Source organism: Podarcis melisellensis, assembly GCF_964234715.1.
Source record: "Podarcis melisellensis genome assembly, chromosome: Z".
Taxonomy (NCBI): Eukaryota; Metazoa; Chordata; class Lepidosauria; order Squamata; family Lacertidae; genus Podarcis; species Podarcis melisellensis.
The window spans coordinates 16,115,791-16,137,657 of NC_138547.1; the positions used below are offsets into that span (position 1 = coordinate 16,115,791).

A 21,867-nucleotide genomic window follows, 5' to 3' on the forward strand; every position below is an offset into this window, starting at 1 on the left:
CTTGCCTTTAATGCTCGTCCTCCTCAGGGTAGACCCACTGGAACTAAGACCTAAGCTACTCCTAGTCCCTCAGTTTCAGTGGGCCTACTCCATATAGGACTAATTTAGGTCCCCTTGATTTCTGAGCGGTGTGCACCTCTTTGTTTATTGTGGCTTGCATTTGATACTAGTCCTCCACAGACAGACCCTTTCAAATTAATTAAGGCCTAAGCTTGCCATAGCCCTTACTGTCAGCGGGTCTACTCTTGAGTAGGACTAACACCGGCGCCCACCTCCCCTTCCCCTCCCGCCCAATTAGGCAGGCCAGCCTCCCTGGGGCACCTCCTCCTCCTCCTCTCCCTTGATTTATATCTTCACATTCCCCTTCGCCGGGCGGAGTCTCTGCCCGCCGCGAATGGAGCTGGCTGGTGCTGGGCTGCTCGCCAGTGGCTCCGCGAGTCCTGCGAGTGGGAGAAGGGAACAGAAGAGGAGGCGGAGGAGGAGGCGGCGGAGGAGGCTCCTGTTCGGCCTTCACCATGTCGAGTCTCCACAAGAGCAGGTGGGGCGCCCGCGGGACTAATGGTGGCAATAGCGGCCGTTATGTAGATTGGGGTGGCAGGACTTGCAGTGGACACAAGCGTGGGCAAATGTGTGCTTGTTTGTTTCGTGTCTTTTCTTCCTCCCCCCTTCACCCCCGCCGCTTTCTCCCTTTTGAGGAAGGGTGTTTGCTTAGACTAGGAAACGTTTTCTCCTCCCCACTTTTTTTTGCATGCAAATTGCAAGGTGATCTTGATATATTAATGTGTGTTAATGAATTGAAAGCGAGAGGTTTGCAATGGGCAAATGTTTGTGTTTCCCTCTTTTTGGGGAAGGGAAGGGGTTGCATTTAGAAAGCCAGTCCTCCTTCCCTTTTAAAGGAAATATATATTTTAAACTAATAAATAATAATTCGTTTTTTGCAAGAAGTCTGTAAGGGGTGAGTTTGATATTTATTGATATTTAATACGTATTAATGAACCGGGAAATGACATTTGCAATGGGCAAATGTTTTGGGGTTCCCCACTTGGCGGCGGGGGATGTATGTGTGTGTTTGCTTAGACAGTTTTCAGCACAGCACGATAAAAAAATTAAAGCATTCGATTCATTTGTTTTCTCTTAGAGAAAAACCTACCCCACCCCCACCTTTTGTCATGCATTTTGTAATTGAGAACTTGTTATTCATAAATAAATTGGGAAGGGAGACGTTTGTAATGGGCAGTGCAAACGTTAATGGCTTTCCCTCCTTTTTTGAAAGGGTACTGTTTGCTAGAGCCACCCTGTTTTGGAAGAAGCCTCCCCTTTTTTCTCTTGCATTGCATTTTATTATTTATCAAATGTTTATTTATTATTCAGTCTTATGTTCTGCCCAAGGGCTGCAATGGATAAGCTTTATTTATTGCTGTTTAGTAGATACTGATATTATTTATCGGATTTGAGAAGGTGAGGTTTGCAGTGGCAAGTTTCTGTAAACGTTATTGCTTTTCCTTTTTGGCGTGTGCTTGCTTGCAGCGGTTCTCAACCAGTAGGTCCCCAGATGTTGCTAGCTAGGGGTGATGGGAGTTGTAGTTCAACAACATATGGGGACCCACAGGTTGAGAAAGGCTGGCAGAGAGTCATTCCCCCACCCCATACAAAAAGCCCCTCTTTTTTCTTTTCCTTTTGCATGTATTTTGTAAGTGTGATGCTTATTGATATTTAATCCCCTCCCCTTTCCTGTTTTGCAAGAAGGATGCCTTCTCTTGTCCAACATTTGAGGGGGTTTCTTTTCCTCTCTGCCTCTCATTTGCAACCTTCCCTCTTCCTCTCTCTCCCCTCCCCTCCTTGTTGGTTCTTCATTTTCTTTACCCTTATTTTTCAAAATGTAAAGTCACATTATTTCCCTCAAAGAATTCTGGGCAGTGGTCACTGTAGTTTATCCTTCAGAGGGACAATTCTCAGCAACCCTTCACAAACCACACTGCCTGGAACTATTTAAGAGGGGGAAATGTGCTTTGCCAGTATAGTGTGTACACAACTAAAACCACATTTATAACCTACCTTCAAGGAGCTTGTACTAGTATATGTTATCTCCTTTTAATACACACAAATTCCCTGTGAGGTAGGTTAGGCCTAGAGAGAGTTACTAGCTCAGGGTTGCTCAGCATGAACATGATAGTTGGGTGGGGATTTGAACCCAGGTCTCCCTGGTCCAGTTCTGGCATGCTAGCTATGATACTACCTTGCCTAAATTGATTGTTGCTACAGAAGATTAATCATCCTGGTAAACCCAGGTTGTTTTAATTTGAAACTGATTGATTCCAGCTCCATAGAGAGGCAATTCTCCCTCAAGTTTTAAAAAATGGATTATAATTATTCCTAGTTCCACTGAACCCCATTTTTTTTCAGGGTAATGCCATAGCATAGTGGTAGAGGACCTGCTTTGCATGCAAAATGTCCCATGTTCAGAACCTGGCATCACCAGCTAGGGCTGGAAAAGTTCCTTGTCCAGAACCCATGAGAGTCACTACCACTCAGAGTTGTAGAGTTTCAAGGGACCACGAGGGTCATCACGTTCAACATCCTTCAATGCAAGAGACTTGCCCAACATGGGGCTTGAACCCACAACTCTGCAATTAAGGATCTCATGTTCTGCCAACTGAGCTACCTGGAGAGCCACTGCCAGACAGTTTATGCAGTTTAAACCACAGAGCCTAGGACTTGCCGATCAGAAGGTTGGCGGTTTGAATCCCTGCGACGGGGTGAGCTCCCGTTGCTCAGTCCCTGCTCCTACCAACCTAGCAGTTCGAAAGCACGTCAAAGTGCAAGTAGATAAATAGGTACCACTCTGGTGGGAAGGTAAACGGTGTTTCTGTGCGCTGCTCTGGTTTGCCAGAAGCGGCTTAGTCATGCTGGCCACATGACCTCATGCTGGCTCCCTCAGCCAGGAAAGCGAGATGAGCGCCACAACCCCAGAGTCGGCCCCGACTGGACCTAATGGTCAGGGGTCCCTTTACCTTTAAGCTAGATGAACCAGTGGTATGGCATAGTATAACTAGGCAGCTTCTTAGGTTTCTGCTTAAATTAGCCCTTTATGTAGAACCACAAGGATCAAGAATCATGCTTAAATTTTAGGGGAAGGTGGTAGCTCAATGGTAGAGCATCTGCTTTGCATGCAGACATTCCCAGGTTCAATTCCCAGTGGCATCTCCAGGTAGGGCTGGGAATGTCCCTGCCCGAAACCCTGGAAAGCCACTGCTTATCAGTGTAAACAACAATGAGATAGGTAGACCAGTTAGTGGTAAGACTCTATAGTAAGATAGTTCTCTATGTTCATGTTATGATGATTATATTGCTTACTAACCTGTTGAATTGTGGTGTAAACAGAAGTCACTTTTCCACCGGTTTTAAATGTTGATGTGTTTGCTACCAGCTATGAGTTTGTGGGGTTAAAATACCACCACATGCTGCAGGAATATTTCTTTTATAGTTATTTTAAAATGTGTTTTCTGAAGAGCTCCGTTATCTGCAGTGTCAAGGAAGGAAACCACTGTGGCTTGAAAATCGCTCCTCCAGCATTTAGCAATCCATCTTCCTTCCTGGTTTTTTTTGTGTGTGTGTTTTTTTAGGGAGGGGGTCCATTTTCCCTCTGAATGCTCAAAAAATGCAAAGTCAGTTGTTGATGAGGGCATGATTGTATGCTTAGCCTCCACACTGCAGTGTCATGCCATTGCATGACACACAAGGAAAGAACTTGTGTGTAAAGCACCTTTCCTAAACAAATTTGACTAAGCTCCACAAGTGGTATGAAGAAGAGAGAGACAACTTCCAGGAGAGAGAGAGAGAGAGTGCAGCTTTCAGGCAAACTTGAAACCTCCCCCCCCCCCAGTGCTTTTTACTTCAAAAAAAGGAATCTTGTCTTTTCAACTGATGAAATTCTCTTCACCAATTTGCATGAACTAGTTTGCTTGAATACCATCCAAGGGCGCCAGCTCCTTGCAGAATCTTAACAGTTTCTGCTAATTGCTACGCATCGAGTCTTCTACAAAAGTCAGGGATGTGGTAAAAAGAAGGCAAGGGGGAAAGCCCATTCTGGATCAGAAATGTTTCTGAAAACCAATTGCTGGAGACCACAGTAGGGGTTCTCACGTCCTGTTTGTGGGTCTCCCGCAGGCATCTGGTTGGAGACTGGTTGGACACTGTGACAACAGGATACTGGAGGAGAAGGGCCTGTCTCTTTGTTTTTCTGATGGTGGCCAGCAGTGGTGGCTAGAAGGCATTGGGACTGGTGGGATGGAAGGCAGGGAGATCACTATAGTTGGAGCCAAAGCCAGTGGCAGGCAGAGCTGCTTCCTGATTGGTTGTAAGTAAGAAGGCAGGCAGGTGGACTAATATGCAGTTCACATTAGTGAAATAAATACAACATGGGTGACACCTGGTTTACTAGTAGTACAGGGTCTTAGTGGATCACAAGCTTAACATGTGGTGCAGTAGCAAAAAAGAAAAAAAGTTAATGCTAGTCTAGGCTGTATAGTGTCCAGGTCAAGGAAAGTAATAGTACCACTTTCTTCTGCCTTGGTCAGACCACTCCTGGAGTACTGTGTCCCACAGTTTAAGAAGGATATGGATAAGGTGGAACGTGTGCAAAGGAGGGTGACCAACCTGATCACAGGTCTGGAAACCAAGGCTTATGAGGAATGGTTGAAGGAGCTGGGTATATTTAGCCTGGAAAAGAGGAGACTATGATAGGCACCTTCAAATATCTAAAGGGCTGTCCCAAATGGAGCAAGCTTGTTTTCTCCTGCTCTGGAGCGTAGGACCCAAACCAATGGCTTCAAGTTACAAGAGAGTCCAACTAAACAAAAGGAGCAACCTTCTGATGGTGTTTGACTGTGGAACAGACTCCCTCAGGTGGAGGACTCTCCTTCCTTCCTTGAAGGTGGAATGACTCACTCAGGGGGCTGTGGGCTCTCCTTCATTGGAGGTTTTTAAGCAAGGATTGGATAGCCATCTGCCATGGATGCTTTAGTTGCAATTCCTGTAGTGCAGGGTGTTGACCCTGTTGACAGTCAGGATCCCTTCCAATTCTATTATTCTGTGATTCCATGGCACATTTTTAATGTCACACTTTTAATAGCAGTTGTTAATTGGACACTACAAACTTAAATGAGGCTCAGTCTCAGCAATAGTGGCCAACCATAAGTATTTATGAATTCTGGTACCTATGTACGTGTGTACGTATGTATCTTATTGAATTCAGTGGGGCTTACTCACAGGCAAATGGGATTGGGATTGCAACCTAATTCATTATTTTTGAGCATTACCTCTCCAGCAGCATGGCTTTGAATACTTCATTTGCAAGATAGCATTTTTTGCAGGACTGCCTGTACAGCTGAGCCTTCAAAATCCTGTTACATGAAAGGTGCTGGGTACCTACATGTACTGTGGCAAACTAACTATGTATATGTTAATGCAATTTGCAGATCTTCCTTTTAATATCCAGAATCTGAAAATATATTGAAACATTAATGTAGGCATCATTCTCCTTCTCCCTTGATGGTGGCTGTGTACTCAAGAGTTTTTAAAATGCAACAACACGCTATTACTAGACAAGTAGCTATCTCTCAATTGAGAATTGAGTACCACTTTCTGAATTGAGGAGTGCCATCTTTTTCCTGGCGATTGCCTAGGGCTGCAGCATATGCACATCAGACAACAAGTCAACATGTGATGCTTATTTTATCACTGTATGTCTGAAATGGGGAGGTTCCAGCAGTTTTGACTTCTGAATTCTGCCTGTCATCAAACTGTCGAAGGTACAGAAACCCTGTCATTAAAAAGTTGTAACTCTGGGTGGGACCTTGTTTATCAAATAAGAACAAAACCATGTTTGCTGTGTAATACATTTAACTTAAGTTTAATGATTTTGTTAATACAATTTCAAAGCCTTGATTCAGTATCTGACAGGGGTGTCACAAGGATTTAAGGAATACGTACCTGCAGCATCTGAACACTCAAGCACAGTGCAAACACTTATTATGTTTAATTTTTTATTGTTCAGCAGTTCCTCCTAAATAATGGGAGTTGGGAAAAGAGAGGAGGTCCCAAACCTCTCCAAGCCAACCTTTTGGCACCTTATTACATAAACAAGAAAGGAATGCCCACAAACAGAATGAAATAAACTTGGAAAGATAGGTGTCAAAACAACAACAAAGCAACCTCCCCAACTCTTCTTTTATTCCCTTCCCACATCAGTCATGCTTGCCAGTCTCTCTTTCTCTCTCTCTCCACAACTCTGAGCAAAGCTCATTTTGCTTAAAAATACATCCATTCACACCATTTTTTTGCTCCTCTAAATTGGACTCGGGACTCTATCTGGGCTTTCCAAACCACATTCTATCTGAAATAACAGGCTGATGCAGTGTTTGAAACTTGCATTGTTCTAGGCACATTTTGCGACAGGGAATTTCATTAGCGCTGAGCTCTGGGCGCAGTACTACACCTAAGCTGAAGGAAACATTAGCGTAGCCATGTTTTGTTTTGTTTTGGAGGGCAGGCCTTTTGTTAGGGGGCAGAACCTCAGCTATGTGTTTTTATTGATAGCCCTGCACCACTCCTTGACTATGCACGTGGAAGGAAAGGAGGACTTTGTTCTGCCTCCCCACTTCAATCTACTCTCTGAAGACTGGAGAAGAGACCCTCTTAAGAATATTAGGGGGTGAGGTGGGCAGGAGAAGGACTAGACCATGTGAAAAATGAACATAATATTTTAGCTGCAGTTCATTCATTTTCAGTTTTGTATTCCTGTTATTAAAAAAAAGTGCACGTAGACATTCTGTTATTGCGCCCATAACCTAGGTTTTAGGTGCCATTTAACTCCTAGCTTTCATATCTCAGTTTCTAACATTGGGGTGATGGCAGAGAGGGGCTGGAGCAGATGACCGCCTGGAGGAGAAGGAAGAAGCAGAGGGACACCAATCCACCCCTCTCCTATTCTCCAGGAACCAAAAGCAGAGTCAAAAATGCAGAGGAGCAAAGGGAGAGAGAGGCAAGAGGCACTGGTGGCTTAAAAACAGGCTGCTCTGGAGGGAGCGGGCTGGCTGAAAAATCAGCTGAAACAGCCTTTGGGATCATGGGGGTAGAGGGTGGGAACAGTTGTCATGTTTAACCATAGAAGGACAGAGCTGAAGGTGGTTTACATGGCTCTCCTCCCCATTTTATCATCACAAACAACCTGTGAGGTAGGTTAGGCAGAGAGAGGGGGTGACTGGCCCAAGGTCACACCCAGTGAGCTTCATGGCTTAGTGGGGATTTGAACCCTGGTCTCTGTCAGCTCATAGTTCAACGCTTGAACTGATGGGTCTTTAGACAGAAGCTGTCACATTTTGTCACATATTGGTGGCAATGATGGCCCACAACCTGTTGTTGTTGTTTAGTTGTTTAGTCGTGTCCGACTCTTCATGACCCCATGGACCAGAGCACGCCAGGCGCTCCTGTCTTCCACTGCCCCCCTCAGTTCGGTCAAACTCATGCTGGTAGCTTCAAGAACACCATCCAACCATCTCTTCCTCCTTGTGCCCTCCATCTTTCCCAACATCAGTGCCTTTTCCAGGGAGTCTTCTCTTCTCATGAGGTGGCCCAAAGTATTGGAGCCTCAGCTTCAGGATCTGTCCTTCCAGTTAGCACTCAGGGCTGATTTCCTTAAGAATGAATAGGTTTGATCTTCTTGCAGTCCATGGGACTCTCAAGAGTCTCCTCCAGCACCATAATTCAAAAGCAGCAATTCTTCGGCGATCAGCCTTCTTTATGGTCCAGCTCTCACTTCCATACATCACTACTGAGAAAACCATAGGTTTAACTATACGGGCCTTTGTTGGCAAGGTGATGTCTCTGCTTTTTAAGATGCTGTCTAGGTTTGCCATCGCCTTTCTCCCAAGGAGCAGGCGTCTTTTAATTTCATGGCTGCTGTCACCATCTGCTGTGATCATGGAGCCCAAGAAAGTAAAATCTCTCACTGCCTCCAACCTAGGCAGCTTTAAAAGAGGATTAGGGAAGCTCGTGGAGGAGAGGGCTATCAAAGGCTGCTAGCTATGATTGCTTGCTCTGCTGTCATGGTTGGAGGCACAAGTGCTTTTGAATAGCAGTTGCTAGAAAACAAAGGAAGAGGAGAGGGCTCTTGGACTCGAGTCCTGTTTGCTAGTTTATCACAGGCACCTGCATAGCCACTGTGAAAACTGGATGCTGGACTAGCTGGGCCACTGGCCTGATCCATCAGATTCTTCTTTTGTTCTTTTTAAGAAACTTCAGTAGTTTTGGAAGAGGCAGCTGGCTGCTTCCTTCCCCCAACCCCATAGTCTCATGGCTTCATTTTGCTCCGATAAAAGTCCTTATCTGAACGGCACATTTCTCTGACTGTTTACAATGGGCTTGGCTAGGTTGTAGGTGCCCTTGATGCAAATAGTAATAGTAATATTGAACACCATTCAAGCCTGGGCATTAACTTAGTAAGATTTGGGCCTGGTGGAATTGAAAAACAAAAAACCTCTCTTGTACCCAGTGTCTAGATCATATAAGAGCTGGATAATAACAAGTAGCAACCTGGAATGCAGTTGCATTAACACTGCTTCCTTCTGATGATTGTTGCATTTATCACCTGCGTGTGTGTTACCTTATCCTCATCCTTTAGGATTGCAGAATTTCAAGACATCCTTAGTGAGGCCAACATCTCGCTAGAGAAGCTCCGTGAACTTTGCTTCAGCGGTAAGTGATTTTGGCAAATTCTCCCTCATAATAGACATCTGCACAGGTCTAGTTTCAAGGGCTCATGCTAAGGCTTTGATCAGAGCTTCCCAGGTGGGATGAGCTTCAACTGATGGAGCCTAGCAAAAAATAATGCTTTGATCAGGGGTGAAAGCAGCATTCTTCAGGCAACTAAAAACCAAAAACAACCCATTTCTGGATTTGGAGATAACCCTTGCTGTTTTTCACCAGGCGTGCCTTGTGGTTGAAAACACGGATGTAACTAGAACAGCATTGTGATGTGTAGAAGGTTGTCTGAATCTGCTGGCATAGCAAAGTGTTTCCCTCCTGAAAAGACCGCTTCTCGACCACTATCAGTCTTTCCCTTCAATGCACAGTCACAGTTAAACTGAAACTCACTCCTGCAAGTGGCAGCTTGGTGCAGAACATCTGCTTTGCATCCCCCATGGCATCCCTAGGTAGGGCTGGGAATATCCCCCTTCCTGAAACCTGGAGAGCCACTTTCTGCCCATGTTGACTGTGCTGAGCTAGATGGGCCAAGGGTCTGAGTCAGTGTAAGTCAGCGTGTCACTGTCAGTGTAAACAGGCAGCTTGCTATGGTATGAGCCAGCTTCCTATCCTGAAAATTAAAAAATAACACAACTGGGTATTACTAAGGGCTAGAACAGGCAGGAGATCTATGCTCAGAGGGCTGTAAGTGGGTCCCTTAGCCATCAGGGCATTAAGTAGTTGTAAGAGGGTCCCTACACCCATAGTTTTTGTTCTTTTCCTATGTACCTCTAATTCCCATCTTAAATACATCACAATCTGTTCCCAGGGCTTTTTGCCTTCGATAATTTGCATGATGAATAATACATTTTGCCAAGAGAATCACAGGCTGCCTCTGTACTTGGATTGCCTTGTTTGAAAGCACTGTGCAAGTGGTCAGTATTCGCACACAGTCCTGTATCATTTTGTATTCTCCCCTGCAGTGAGTTAAGGGAATGCTGAAATGTTCCACAATCTACTTCTGGCTGCTGTTTCAAACAACCAAAGGCCAACCTGGCTGTCACTGAGTTACTACTTCTATAAATATTTAAACATAGTAACTCTTGGAAACTTAAAAGTGCTTGTGCAACTGATTTTTAAAAAAATCTTTTTACGCTGTTAGATGTGTAAATGTTGCTTGTCTTGAGATTTGTGTGCTTAAAAAATAACTTAAGAACAGAAGAAGAGCCTGCTGAATCAGGCCAATGGCACGTCTAATACAGTAGCCTGTTCTCACTTTGGTCTCATGGCTAGTTTATTAGATTTGGCATAGGGCAACCCAGCTTCAAAACCCTAATCGGACATCTCTGTTGCTCTCTCTGTCTTTCTGTCTGTCTCTGACTCTTTTTCCCTCTCTGCCTTCCCTACCTCTCAGCGTCGTTAGGAGGATGAAACGGAGAAATGTTCTAAAGAGCCAGCGTGATACTATGATTACAGTGTTTTTGTCTGGGACCTGGGAAGCCAAGGTTCCAATTGGTGGGATAAAATGAGAAGGAGAACCATGTGTGCCTCCTTGAACTCCATGGAGAAAAAGTGGGATGTAAGCATAAAAATTAGACTAAGGTCCCGTAAAAAAACAAACAGTTAGAGAATACTGGAGGGAATAGAACACACACACACACACACACACACACACACACACTTACACTTGGTGAAGGAGAAGCTGCTGGATGCCTCCCTCCTTTACTTGTTTATTTCCCTTTTTCTGTTTCTCTATTTGTTACTACTTTGCCTGTTCATGGAGTATACGGTTATGCTGCCTAATGTCTGACCCCAGTGTCCGAAGGCAGGATGCCTCTGAATACCAGTTGCTGGGAATGACAAGTGGGGAGAGTTTCTGCTGTTCGCGGCTTTTGCTTGCAGACTTCCACATTAGGGCATCTGGTTGGCCACTGAGAGAACAGGATGAATCTTTGACCTGGTCCAGCAGCCAGGCTCTTCTTAGATTCTTATCTTCGGAGTGTCACATTTCCCCTCTGAACTGAGAGAAGGGAAATCTAGGCATGAGGATGAAAGTCATGCACTTGGTGGAGAATGACAGCAACACTTAATTTCAGTGGTCCTGTTTTTTCTTGTTTCACAGGGATTCCCTTTGAAGGTGGCTTGCGCTGTCTGTGTTGGAAGGTAGGGTTTTTTTTTGACAAGGAGCCTGAGTCTTCTCTTGGTGTTTTGTACAGGCTTAAGAGGTTGCGGTGATGTTTTCAAATCATACTGTATCCACTTAGGCAGAACTCCTAAGTGCTTTACAAACACAGAGCCTTCTCGGTTATGGTTCCCAATTTGTGGAATGCCCTCCCTGGTGGGATCCATCTCCCTTGTTATTAACTTTCAGGAGGAAGTTAGAAAAGCATTCTTGTTCAGCTAGGGATTTGATAGCTGAAAGTGGCTGTTCCCAGAAACCTTGAAATTATTAACTGTGATTGTTTTTAGGTATGCTTTTAATTGCCTTGTTGATGTGTTTGCCATCCTGGGCTCCTTCTGGAAGGAAAGGTGGGATATAAACTTAATAAATGAATAAACAATAGGTTGATCCTTGCAGCAAATTCCCATTTGACAGATGGGAGAAATGTGATTTTGTGAGAACACTTTTACCCCATGGGAAAATTCCTTACAGATTATTGTGCTCTAGAAAAACAGGTAGCCATAAACATTTAGCTGAATAACTGCTGCTCAATAATATAAGGCCCTTATAGTCATCCTGTTCTCTTTATACAGATCCTCTTGAACTACCTTCCCATGGAGAGAACCTTATGGAGCTCCGTTCTGCAGAAGCAGAGGTACATTTATCTTTTCTGGGTCCTTCATCCCCCTGTTTATGGACTTTATATCACTACTATTTTTTAAGATCAATCTCTCTTGACTTCACAATAGCAGCCAATGCTGCAGTGTTTGATTCTATAAGTATTAATTCAAATACCCTTGCACTTGCTTCTCTACTGGAATGTCCACTGTGGTAATTTAATACTGCTGATTGTTTCATACTGAGGGCCATACTTTTTTTTCTTTTTTTAGTTGCTGATAATAGCAACAGATCAGCAATGGAAAAAGCCTTTTAAAAAATAAGCAAAAATTACCTGAATTAAACTAAATGCACTGTGAATTGATCTTCTAATTAAAGCTTCCGACTCTATTTTTTTAAAAAAAAACACAAACCAAAACTTAAACTAGATGCTCCAGCCAGATTAGAATAATGACATTTGGATAGCAAGAGAAAATGTAAGAATAAAGCTTGGCACTTTCTATGTTTATTTAAAGCATATCTAAGAATACTGAGTGGGATGTGAGTGGCGCTGTGGGTTAAACCACAGAGCCTAGGACTTGCCAATCAGAAGGTCGGCGGTTCGAATCCCCACAACGGGGTGAGTTCCCGTTGCTCGGTCCCTGCTCCTGCCAACCAAGCAGTTCGAAAGCACATCAAAGTGCAAGTAGATAAATAGGTACCACTCCAGCGGGAAGGTAAACGGCGTTTCCGTGCGCTGCTCTGGTTCATCAGAAGTGGCATAGTCATGCTGGCCACATGACCCGGAAGCAGTATGCCGGCTCCCTTGGCCAATAAAGCAAGATGAGCGCCGCAACCCCAGAGTCGGTCACGACTGGACCTAATGGTCAGGGGTCCCTTTACCTTTAAGAATACTGGATACCAGAAGAGCCCACAATCAATCTTGCGTCATTGATGCAACTTTCTCTTTCCTCTCTTTCATTGTAGAGCAGGGTTGGGCATCATATCATGGACCTTCTGGGGTAATCTGGGGCTGCACACTGACTGGGTGGTGCCAGTAGGCATTTGGGTTTAAACCTGGTTCCTAACATATAATTCTTTCCCCTCCCTCTTGAAGAGAATTGTATACCCAGTTTTTGAAGGAAATGATTATACAGCCTGGAATAGCCAAAGCTAACCTTGGAGTCTCTAGAGAAGATGTGACCATGGAGGATCATGTAAGTGCAGCATCAACACTAAGTCTAAACTATGGTCAGAGGCAGTATGCCTCTGAATAATGCCCGTTGCTGGGAACTGTAGGTGGGAAGATTGCGGTTGTGCTCGAGTGCTGCTTGCAGGCTTCCCAGAGAGGCATCTGTTTGGCGACTATGAGCTAGCTGGGCCTGTAGTCTGATCCTGCAAGGCTCTCCTTAAGCTCTTAGAAGCCCTGCTTTAGTGTCTGAAGGCCTTTCTTACTCTCAACTTGGCTTCTTGTCTTAAACTCTTCCATAAAGCCACTGAATCCGAACCCTGATAGCAGATGGAACACTTACTTCAAGGACAACGAAGTGCTGCTGCAGATAGACAAGGATGTCAGGTATGTGAAGACGTTGAGTGTAGGGGGTGTGGGAATCCCACCGCCAAAGCTTAATCTGCTTTGGGACGGCTCCCTTTTCGCCATGGTGCTTTGCTTGTCCAATGAATAATTTACAAGCCCAATGAATAATTATTTCACCCAGGAGGCTGTATCCTGACATGGCATTCTTCCAGAGCATGACCGAATACCCCTGCCTGTTGATCCTGGACCCCCTGAATGATTTCGAGACCCTCCGGAAGCGAGTGGAGCAGACAACACTCAAGTCACAGACAGTGGCACGGAACCGGAGTGGCGTCACAAACGTAAGGGAAAGACAGCTGTGTATTTTTGTTATTGTTGGACTACAGCCCCCATCATCCATAGCCAGTTTGGCCAGCATTCAGGAATGATGGGAGTTGTAGTCCAACATCTGGAGACCCAGGGTTAAAAAAACACTGAAATAGAAAATGCCTTCAAATAGAGGTCTGTCCTCTCTAAAGTAGGGACATTCGGCTACCAGACTAGCTTCCAGCTAGTTTTAAGGCCTAATTCAAAATGATGGTCTTGACTTTAAAAGGCCCATCTTCTCCTGTATGAACATGAACTTCCTCCAACATCTGAGGTGTTTGTGTGTATAATTGAAATTTTAACAATATGAAATAGCGAGAGAGAGAGAGAGAGTACAAAATATTATCGAAACAAAGTAAATAAATATACAGTAAAATAAACAAACAGTGAGGATATGAGTAATCACTCATCATGTTCCAATTCTTGGACAAGGTTATGAATATAGAGGCATATAGAATATGTTGATTGATATTATTTGGTTTTAGGAGTGTGGTGATTTTGTTATAAGCATGTTGTGTGCTCTTTCAAAAAGTGGGATTTAAGTGATGGAAATAACGGAGGTTCCATTTGCTCCAGCTCTGGTATCCGCAAATGGTTTTGTATGTTGTTCTCCTTCCTTTGATTTCTTAGGTAAGTTCTCCTCTGAAAACGCTGGCCTCTAACTCGCTGAACGAGTATGAGGTTCTGCCCAATGGCTGTGAGGCTCACTGGGAGGTCGTAGAACGAATCCTCTTCATCTATGCTAAACTGAATCCGGGGATAGCCTACGTCCAAGGGATGAATGAAATCGTAGGACCTCTTTACTACACGTTTGCTACAGACCCCAACAACGAATGGAAAAGTAAGAAGAGCACATGCCCTTCTTGAACATACTGTCCAGTTCTCAAATACTGTAATGCTGAATGTTCAACAAACCCTGGTGGTTTTTTTCCACTTTTTCTTTTTCTTTTTTTATTGACTTAAGAAAATTATACAGATAGCAAATTGAAGAAGCCTAAATTAACATTGCCTTCTACTGATAAGAAATAATAACTATTACAATAATTAAAATACTAAAAATACATTTACTTCCCCTTTTGAACTTCTATTCTGGTTACAATATATTACTATTCTATAAAAAATCTATTATATCCTTTGCTGTCCCATATATTATTTTATTTCCCAAATTCAACCTAACCCTCCCCTCCTCCCCACTGCTTCCCTTTACCTGTGTGAGATCTTCCGATCATAATATTTTTTTCTAGTTGCTTTAACAAAATAGAAAAACATGAAAACTGTTAAATTATAATTACTTATTTTGTCCTTACACGCTTAACAATTGCCAATAAGAGTTCTGCTTTAACACCATATTTCTTCATGTATTCCCCTATGCATTCCCATTCTGTATAGGATTTTTGATTGGAGCAGCCCCTGATTGATGACTGCATCATTCAACAAGCCCTGGTTTGTTTCTCCATGGGGCAACTTGTGGCTTGTTGAACAAACCATAGCTTTGGGCTGATTTGACTGTAATACTGCTTTGTAACTTGCTGAGATCCAAGAAATGTGCAAACCAGGTCACTCCCTGGCGTGTGATCTTGATAACAATGCTGATGGTATCTTCCTTATCCCCCACTATAGAACACGCAGAAGCGGATACCTTCTTTTGTTTCACTAACCTCATGTCTGAGATCAGGGATAACTTCATCAAGAGTCTGGATGACTCTCAGTGTGGCATCACCTACAAAATGGAGAAGGTGTACTCCACCTTGAAAGAGAAAGATGTGGAGCTCTACATGAAACTGGTAAGGAATATTGTTCCACAGTGGCCTTCAAACAGAGTCCTAGGAATCCTGTGTGTGTGTGTGTGTGTGTGTGTGTGTGTGTGTGTGAAGCATCCTTAATGAAGGGATCATCCATTGTGGCATTAAGTGGTATATCTTCCTAAATACATAAAAAGGACCAACTGCTCTCTGAAGCACCTGCCCCTTTAAAACTGTCAGGGGGTAGATATGAGGGTGGATGAGCTGTAATGAGAGGGGGAATTGGTGAGCAGGGGCAGCAGAATTTTGAAACAGAAACACTTAATATAAACCAGGGTTCAAATTTCTACTTGGCTATGAAACTCACTGGAGACCTTGAGCCAGTCTGTACCTCTCAGCCTAACCTACCTCACAGGGTTGTTGTGGAGATTAAATGAGGGAGGGCGAACCATGGAACTCCTTGGAGGAAAAGGTGGTATATAAGTGAAATAAATAAGTCATTTGAAGGAACCCAATGGTTACTTGTTCCTTTGCAAAGAATAGCTCCAGTGATCTGTAGCAATTTTTATTCTTCTCAAAAGACTTGGAAGGGGGAAGGAAACTTCTTGAATCAAAAATCCTCCAGAGAGGTGTAGAGGCTAAACAAAACTTAAATGTCTGCTGAACAGTAACTTAAACTTGCAGAGAATTTAACTGCCTTGTAGGTTTGGTTAAGGAAATGAAAAGAGGACCAGCAAGAGCTTTTTAGTAGGCTCAGTTCTGCTCCCCAATATGTCCCTATTTAACTCAGCACTCAGTTCAGAGATTGGAATCTTTGTGGTTAAGAGGAATAACCATAGATCTGATCCCCCTGCTTGCTTGTGGGCCACAGCTCAGTGGCAGAGCATCTGCCTTGCATGCGGGAGGTCTGAGGTTCAATTCCCAGCATCTCCAGGCAAGGCTGGGCAGACTCCCTGGCTGAAGCCCTGGAGAGCCACTGCTAGTCAATGTAGACAGTACTCAGATAGATGGACTCATTGCTCTGACTACATGCTCTGATACAAAGGAAGCTTCTTAAGTTCCCTCTCCCCCAGGTATCAAGGGAGCTGGAGCAGATCTCTCCAGTCCCTAGTCCCCCTGCACACACACTTTTAAAGAAGTGGTCTGAAATAATGCTTTTGTCTCTCCCCCGCCAGCAAGAGCAGAACATCAAGCCCCAGTTTTTCACCTTCCGCTGGCTAACGCTGCTGCTGTCCCAGGAGTTTTTGTTGCCAGATGTCATCCGCATCTGGGATTCTCTCTTTGCTGACGACAACCGTTTTGACTTCCTGCTGCTAGTCTGCTGCGCCATGTTGATGTGAGTTCCAGCACAACTGTTGGCAATGCCCCGCATGGATCGCCATTCCATCATGGTGATGGCTGTGGCAAATTAATTCTCTTTTTTCAAAGGAACAGAGCAACTCGTATAGGAGGTCAGGTCTGTCTATGGCCACTATGCAGTATAGCTGTAAAGAGTCTGTGTCCATAGGTAGCCTAACTCTGGAATATGTGTCCAGAGGTAGCCTCTCCTTTGGTGAGAAAAGAAGAATGCATAGATGGCTGTCACCTTCATTGTCTGCTTGTGAGTTTGTAGGTCAGGGTAGGGAAAGGTGTTGTATCAGAAATGGTTCTATATGAATGTCCTATCAGTGCAAGGATTTCTACTTGCACAATAGAATGTTTCCCCCTTTTTCTTCCCCCATGTACTGCCTAAATCTGGGGGTTTCTGTTGTGCAAGCAGAAATCCTTGTACAGATGGAACAAGTGAATTACCGGTAAATACCATCCTGGCCTCTCTTCCCGCCCCCCATGGGCCAACTTTGGCAGATGGTTTGCAGGTGCCCACCTGTTGATCACCAGAAGACAGGTGACAAATGGGGAAAGGCTTGCTGAGTCCCTTTGAAAACTGCCTGACAGTGCTGATCTGCTGATGAATGCTGAGAGCTCATTTTAAAAGAGAGGTGGCTGTAGGTGCCGATCAATTGATGGGCACTGAGAGCCAGTCCTTTCATGAGCTGTTCGTATTCAACACCATTTGCAAATAGCTTTCAGAGATGCTCATCAACTGGATGGCACTGAGAGAGCCCTGTTCACTCCACCAGGGAGCTGCTAAGGGGAAGCTTCCTAGTACAGCTGATACCAGCTGAATGTAGCATCAGGTGGGGGGCAGGTTTGGGGAAGAGGGGCCTCAATATGCTACAGGCAGAGTGACATGGGCTGTGCCCATCGCAGCCAACCTTTTGCCTTTTCCATGCTCCAGGGGTCCACTTGGAACTGTGGTTCCCAAACTCTTCTTGTCCATGGACCACTTGAAAATCACCAAGGGTCTTGGCAGACCACAATTATTTTTTTGCCTGCTGTAGCAATTGTAATGTGCCGTTGCTAGGTGCAGAATGATTTTAGTTGTATTTTTATTGCTTCTTTTATTTCTTACATGGGCCCTTTTATTTCTTACATAGGCACTATGCATTTAAAGCAGTTATTGTACCACTTTATAGACAGTCATGGCTCTATCCCTCCCATAGAATTCTGGAAGCTATAGTTTGCTGAGGGTTGTTAGGGATCCTGTTAACATCTCAACGCATCCTGTTAACAAAGCAAGAGTACAGTGGAAGCTTGGGGTTGCGAACGTGATCCATGCAGGATGCATGTTCGCAACCCACAGCAGCGCATCGGTGCACATGCGGGTTGCGATTTGGCGCTTCTGCATGTGTACAAAGCGTGATTTAGTGCTTCTGCGCATGCACAACCACCGAAACCCGGAAGTAACTTGTTCCGGTACTTCTAGGTTTCGGCAGTCCATAACCCGAAAAAATGCAACCTGAAGCGTCTGTAGCCCGAGGTATGACTGTACTTTGATCATTTCTTTCTCCCCCTGTCTTCTAGGCTCATTCGGGACCAATTACTAGAAGGAGATTTTACTCTGAATATGCGACTTCTGCAGGTAAAATGCAATAGGGGAAGTTCTTCAGTTGTACTGCCTCTAGTCACCACCCTGCCCACCTCCACGCTTTGATTAGTAAACTAAGGTGGGCAACCACTAGAGAGGACATAAAAAGAGGCCCATCTGGCCCAGCATCCTGTTCTGACAGCGGCCAACCAGATGTCCCAATGGGAAACCCGCAAGCAGGTTCTGAGTGCAACAGCAACACTCTACTACCCACTTGCAGTTCCCAGTGACAAGTATTCAGGGGGGTAGTACAGATGATAACTCAGTTGGATACAACTCGTATGTATGTATGTATGTATGTATGTACAGGCAATGACCATTCTGCATGCATCCACCACAACCTGGAAGTGGACTGAAAAGGGGGGCATAGGCACAAAAGGGCAGCATGGGCTTATGCAGAGCGGGGTATACAAACATAATCCCCACGCAAATTGGTTGTTGCTTATATGTACTACACCCATAAGGTTTCTCAGCCATTTACAAAACATAAAGAATCGTTCATCCTGGTTTCGGAGATACTCAATATGGATATAAGAAATGAACAAGAAATAAAAGGAATTGCATTAGGGAGCAAATCAGTTAAGATCTATAAATTAAAATCTTAACACTTGCTGGAGATGTAATATGGCAGAAGGAATGATGTACCATGTATGGTGGGAATGTGAAAAAAATAATTCTGGTGTATTGTACATGACAAATTGAAAAAGATGTTTAAAATATCTAGAAAAAAACAGGTGTTCCTATTAGGTATCTTATCAATAGACATCCCTAAGGATAAGAAAAAAGTGTTTTCATATGCCACAGCTGCTGCCAGAATATTAATAGCCAAAAATTGGAAAGGGGAAACAATCCCATCAAAAGCTGATTGGCAAAATAAGCTATGTGAATATATAGCTGCTGTCATTTTGGCCAGTTATATCAGACATCAAAGCAGAAACTTAGGAAAGAATGGGAAAGTGTGGAAAAAATATGATAAAACATTGTTCCAAAATAAAACAATTGATACGCATTGATTAAATTTTGCAAAGCTAAAATATGGATAGATAAGTTAATTGCTTTATGGGGAAAGAACAAAAACAATATTCACAATAGAAAAAGAAATGTAAGTAGAAGCTGCAGCGTGGTGGTGGGAAGTCACAGGGACAGGAAAAGATACAGTATTGAAAATGGTTACAACTTGAATGTAATGTAAAGATCGTTAGAAATGTGCAATTGTATAATGAATGACAACTAAATAAAAAGCAATTTTGAAAAAAGGAATTGCAACATGGCACCACCGTTAAAGTGCAGAAAAAAGTTCCGTTAAATACATTCAACTATAAATGACCTTGATTAAAATGTGCAATAAAACATTTCCTGTTAAGGCAGTTAATACAAGAGGCCAAGGGAATGCCTGTGTAAACAGGCGGGACTTCAAAAGCCAATGGAACACCGATACTGACGGGGCCTCCCATGTTTGGCAGCGACATCAAGTTGTCGTGCTTTATTGTTACTTTACTACTTGTCCTTCATCCTGAGGTCCCAGGGGAGTTTACAATGATTTAAAATACAACATAAAAAACTTAGAAAGGCTTAAAATGACCGAATATGCAATCGCCCCCAAAAATAGTTTCTTTCAAGCAGCAGATTTTTGGGGAGTGATAAGGCGTTCATCCTTCAGGTCGTTTTAAAAATGAAAACCCACCAGAAAAGGGATGTTGGTTTTACTCCTGCTAAGTGAAGCCTTTCCCCTCAGTCACATGAGTGATCCCAGCCAGTGGAATGTCCAGTCTCCCTCACTCTACAACAAATCCCCACCTCACCCCCCAATTCAGGTTATTCCCCCCCCCATCAGTTCTTTTTTAATTTTACTGATAGGTTAACCAAAAGAAACAAAAACAAAGAATTACAAATTTAAACCATTGAGCGTCACGCCCTGGAAGGACCAAAGGTAAAAGGCGCAGCTCCAAGGGGATAATAAAGTATTAACTCATAACAGAGATTCCCTTTACAGATAATTAAGATAAATAATAATAAAAGTATTATGTGAGTTCCATCATTGCTGAGAATAATGGTTCTTTATGGTCTTTAATGAGCAAGGCATTTGCGTATAGTGACCATGTGCCTCAGTGTTTGTCTAAGAAATAAAACAGTGTCGTATTTGGGGTGGGGAATGGTCATTCGAGCTCTGCCCTTTAGATTTTTGCTCTTTTCTTTTCATGCAGGATTACCCCATCTCTGATGTTCACCTGATCTTGAAGAAGGCAAAAGATCTTCAAGACTCCAAATAGCCCCGGATCGTAGAGAGAGTCTCTGCAGGTACCTGGAGGTGGAGTCCGTTCCTGAAAGCTCCTGCTTCTGCCTCTGATCAGGGGCCTGACTTGTGTCCTGGCTCTCTGCCCCAGGGGAGGCTTCTCCCCGCTCTATTAATTCACAAGAGAGTGACTTTCAGTTTTGCTGGGCCCTGCACTCTTAACATTTCTTGAATCTCACCTGCTGAAATGATTCCACATCAAGTGACCTATTCCCTTTTCAATTTTGTATTTCTCTGTTAAATGACTCCAGACAGGGAGGTGGAAGCACCTGTTTCCTTGTCATTATGGAATGAAGAATATCGAGGGGCATTACTGCTGCAGGGCACTTAATGCGCACACACACAAAAAAACCTTTTTGGGATACAGATAGGACAGGCACCAGTGGAATTTGGCCGTATGAGGAGAGAGTTAGCATATTTCAAACCTTGGCTACTTTCTTCTGTGGGGAGTTGCTGGACTCTGCTTCTACTTGTTAAACCCTATTCTGTTCAGTTCCTTCCCGCAACAGCTAAATGCCAGATGGATCTCTGACTTTCTTCCTTCAAGGAAATGGGTATATAGCACTGAATTTCCCCAAACAAAGCCCTCTCCAAAAGTCACCTCTTATCTGATCCCCTCCCCTTTTGATCATGGCTGTACTTGGAAGCTAGTTCTAACCAGTGAAAACAAGAGCTTTGTTGAATGAAGTTGGATTGGCCTTATCACCCACTGCCTTAGAGAGGGCGCCCTATTCTTTTTCCTCCTACTCTTATTCCCACTGCTGAGAGATTGCAGACTTGCTGCAGCATTGCTACATAGCTCAGGGCCCTAGCAGCTATTGGGCTGTACAGAAGATCTTGAGACACAAAAGGCCAGTGAGTGAGAGAGAGAGACCAAGCTTCTAGGTGTGCTGAACCGAAGTCGCTCCTCAACTGTGGGTTTCTGGTGTAATCCTTCTATCCCTCATTCCAGCTCCTTGGTGTGTGGGTAAAGATTGTCAGTCCTTCTGTAAGTTGGTGGCTTCTAATGAGCCCGTATCTCCCATGTTTTCCTGGAAAAATTAAAAGATTATGGCAAGGCTCGTGTGTGCTTGTGGTGCTGGGATGTAGTTCATCCACAAGATTGTCATCCTGAGCATATCTGGGTAAGAGTGACAGCAAGAAGGAAGGTGTCCAGCAAGTGTGGGGAACCTTTGGCCCTCCAGATGATGCTGAACTACCACTCCCATCAGTCCCAGCAAGCATGGCCAATGGACAGGTATGATGAGAGTTGTAGTTCAGGAGCATCTGGAGCGCATCACAGGTTCTCCACACCTGGTGTAAAGGCTAATAATGGCACAGCACCCAAAGCCACTTGATGTCTTTTCAGAAGGGTGTAGCAAAATTAGGCTCTTTCAAATAGGACTGGTAGCTTATTTTACCTATGTAAGGAAGGAAGCCTGGCAGAACTGACTTTTTCTAAATGAGGTGGCAATAGTTTTA

The 21,867-nt window shown here is 43.9% G+C and overlaps 1 protein-coding gene across 2 annotated transcripts; it reads left to right on the top strand.

Moving 5' to 3' along the window:
- Positions 1-321: 321 nt before the first annotated feature.
- Positions 322-21,467, top strand: TBC1D13 (TBC1 domain family member 13). 2 transcript variants are annotated; one of them, XM_081896785.1, is made up of 12 exons: positions 322-538; positions 8,681-8,754; positions 10,865-10,905; positions 11,497-11,558; positions 12,618-12,717; positions 12,994-13,076; positions 13,219-13,378; positions 14,034-14,244; positions 15,024-15,187; positions 16,321-16,481; positions 18,050-18,107; positions 20,318-21,467. In XM_081896785.1, the coding sequence occupies exons 1-12, from the start codon at positions 516-518 to the stop codon at positions 20,381-20,383; spliced, it is 1,203 nt and encodes a 400-aa protein (XP_081752911.1). In that variant the 5' UTR covers positions 322-515; the 3' UTR covers positions 20,384-21,467. The 2 variants fall into 2 exon arrangements, with proteins under 2 accessions (XP_081752911.1, XP_081752912.1); XM_081896786.1 differs by lacking the exon at positions 10,865-10,905 and having other exon boundaries at positions 324-538.
- Positions 21,468-21,867: the final 400 nt, after the last annotated feature.

Coding starts and splice junctions, on each gene's coding strand:
- TBC1D13 (XM_081896785.1), top strand. CDS start 516: ATGTCGAGTCTCCACAAGAGCAG. Junction 539..8,680: donor TCGAGTCTCCACAAGAGCAG/GTGGGGCGCCCG, acceptor CTCATCCTTTAG/GATTGCAGAATTTCAAGACA. Junction 11,559..12,617: donor TCCGTTCTGCAGAAGCAGAG/GTACATTTATCT, acceptor TCCCTCTTGAAG/AGAATTGTATACCCAGTTTT.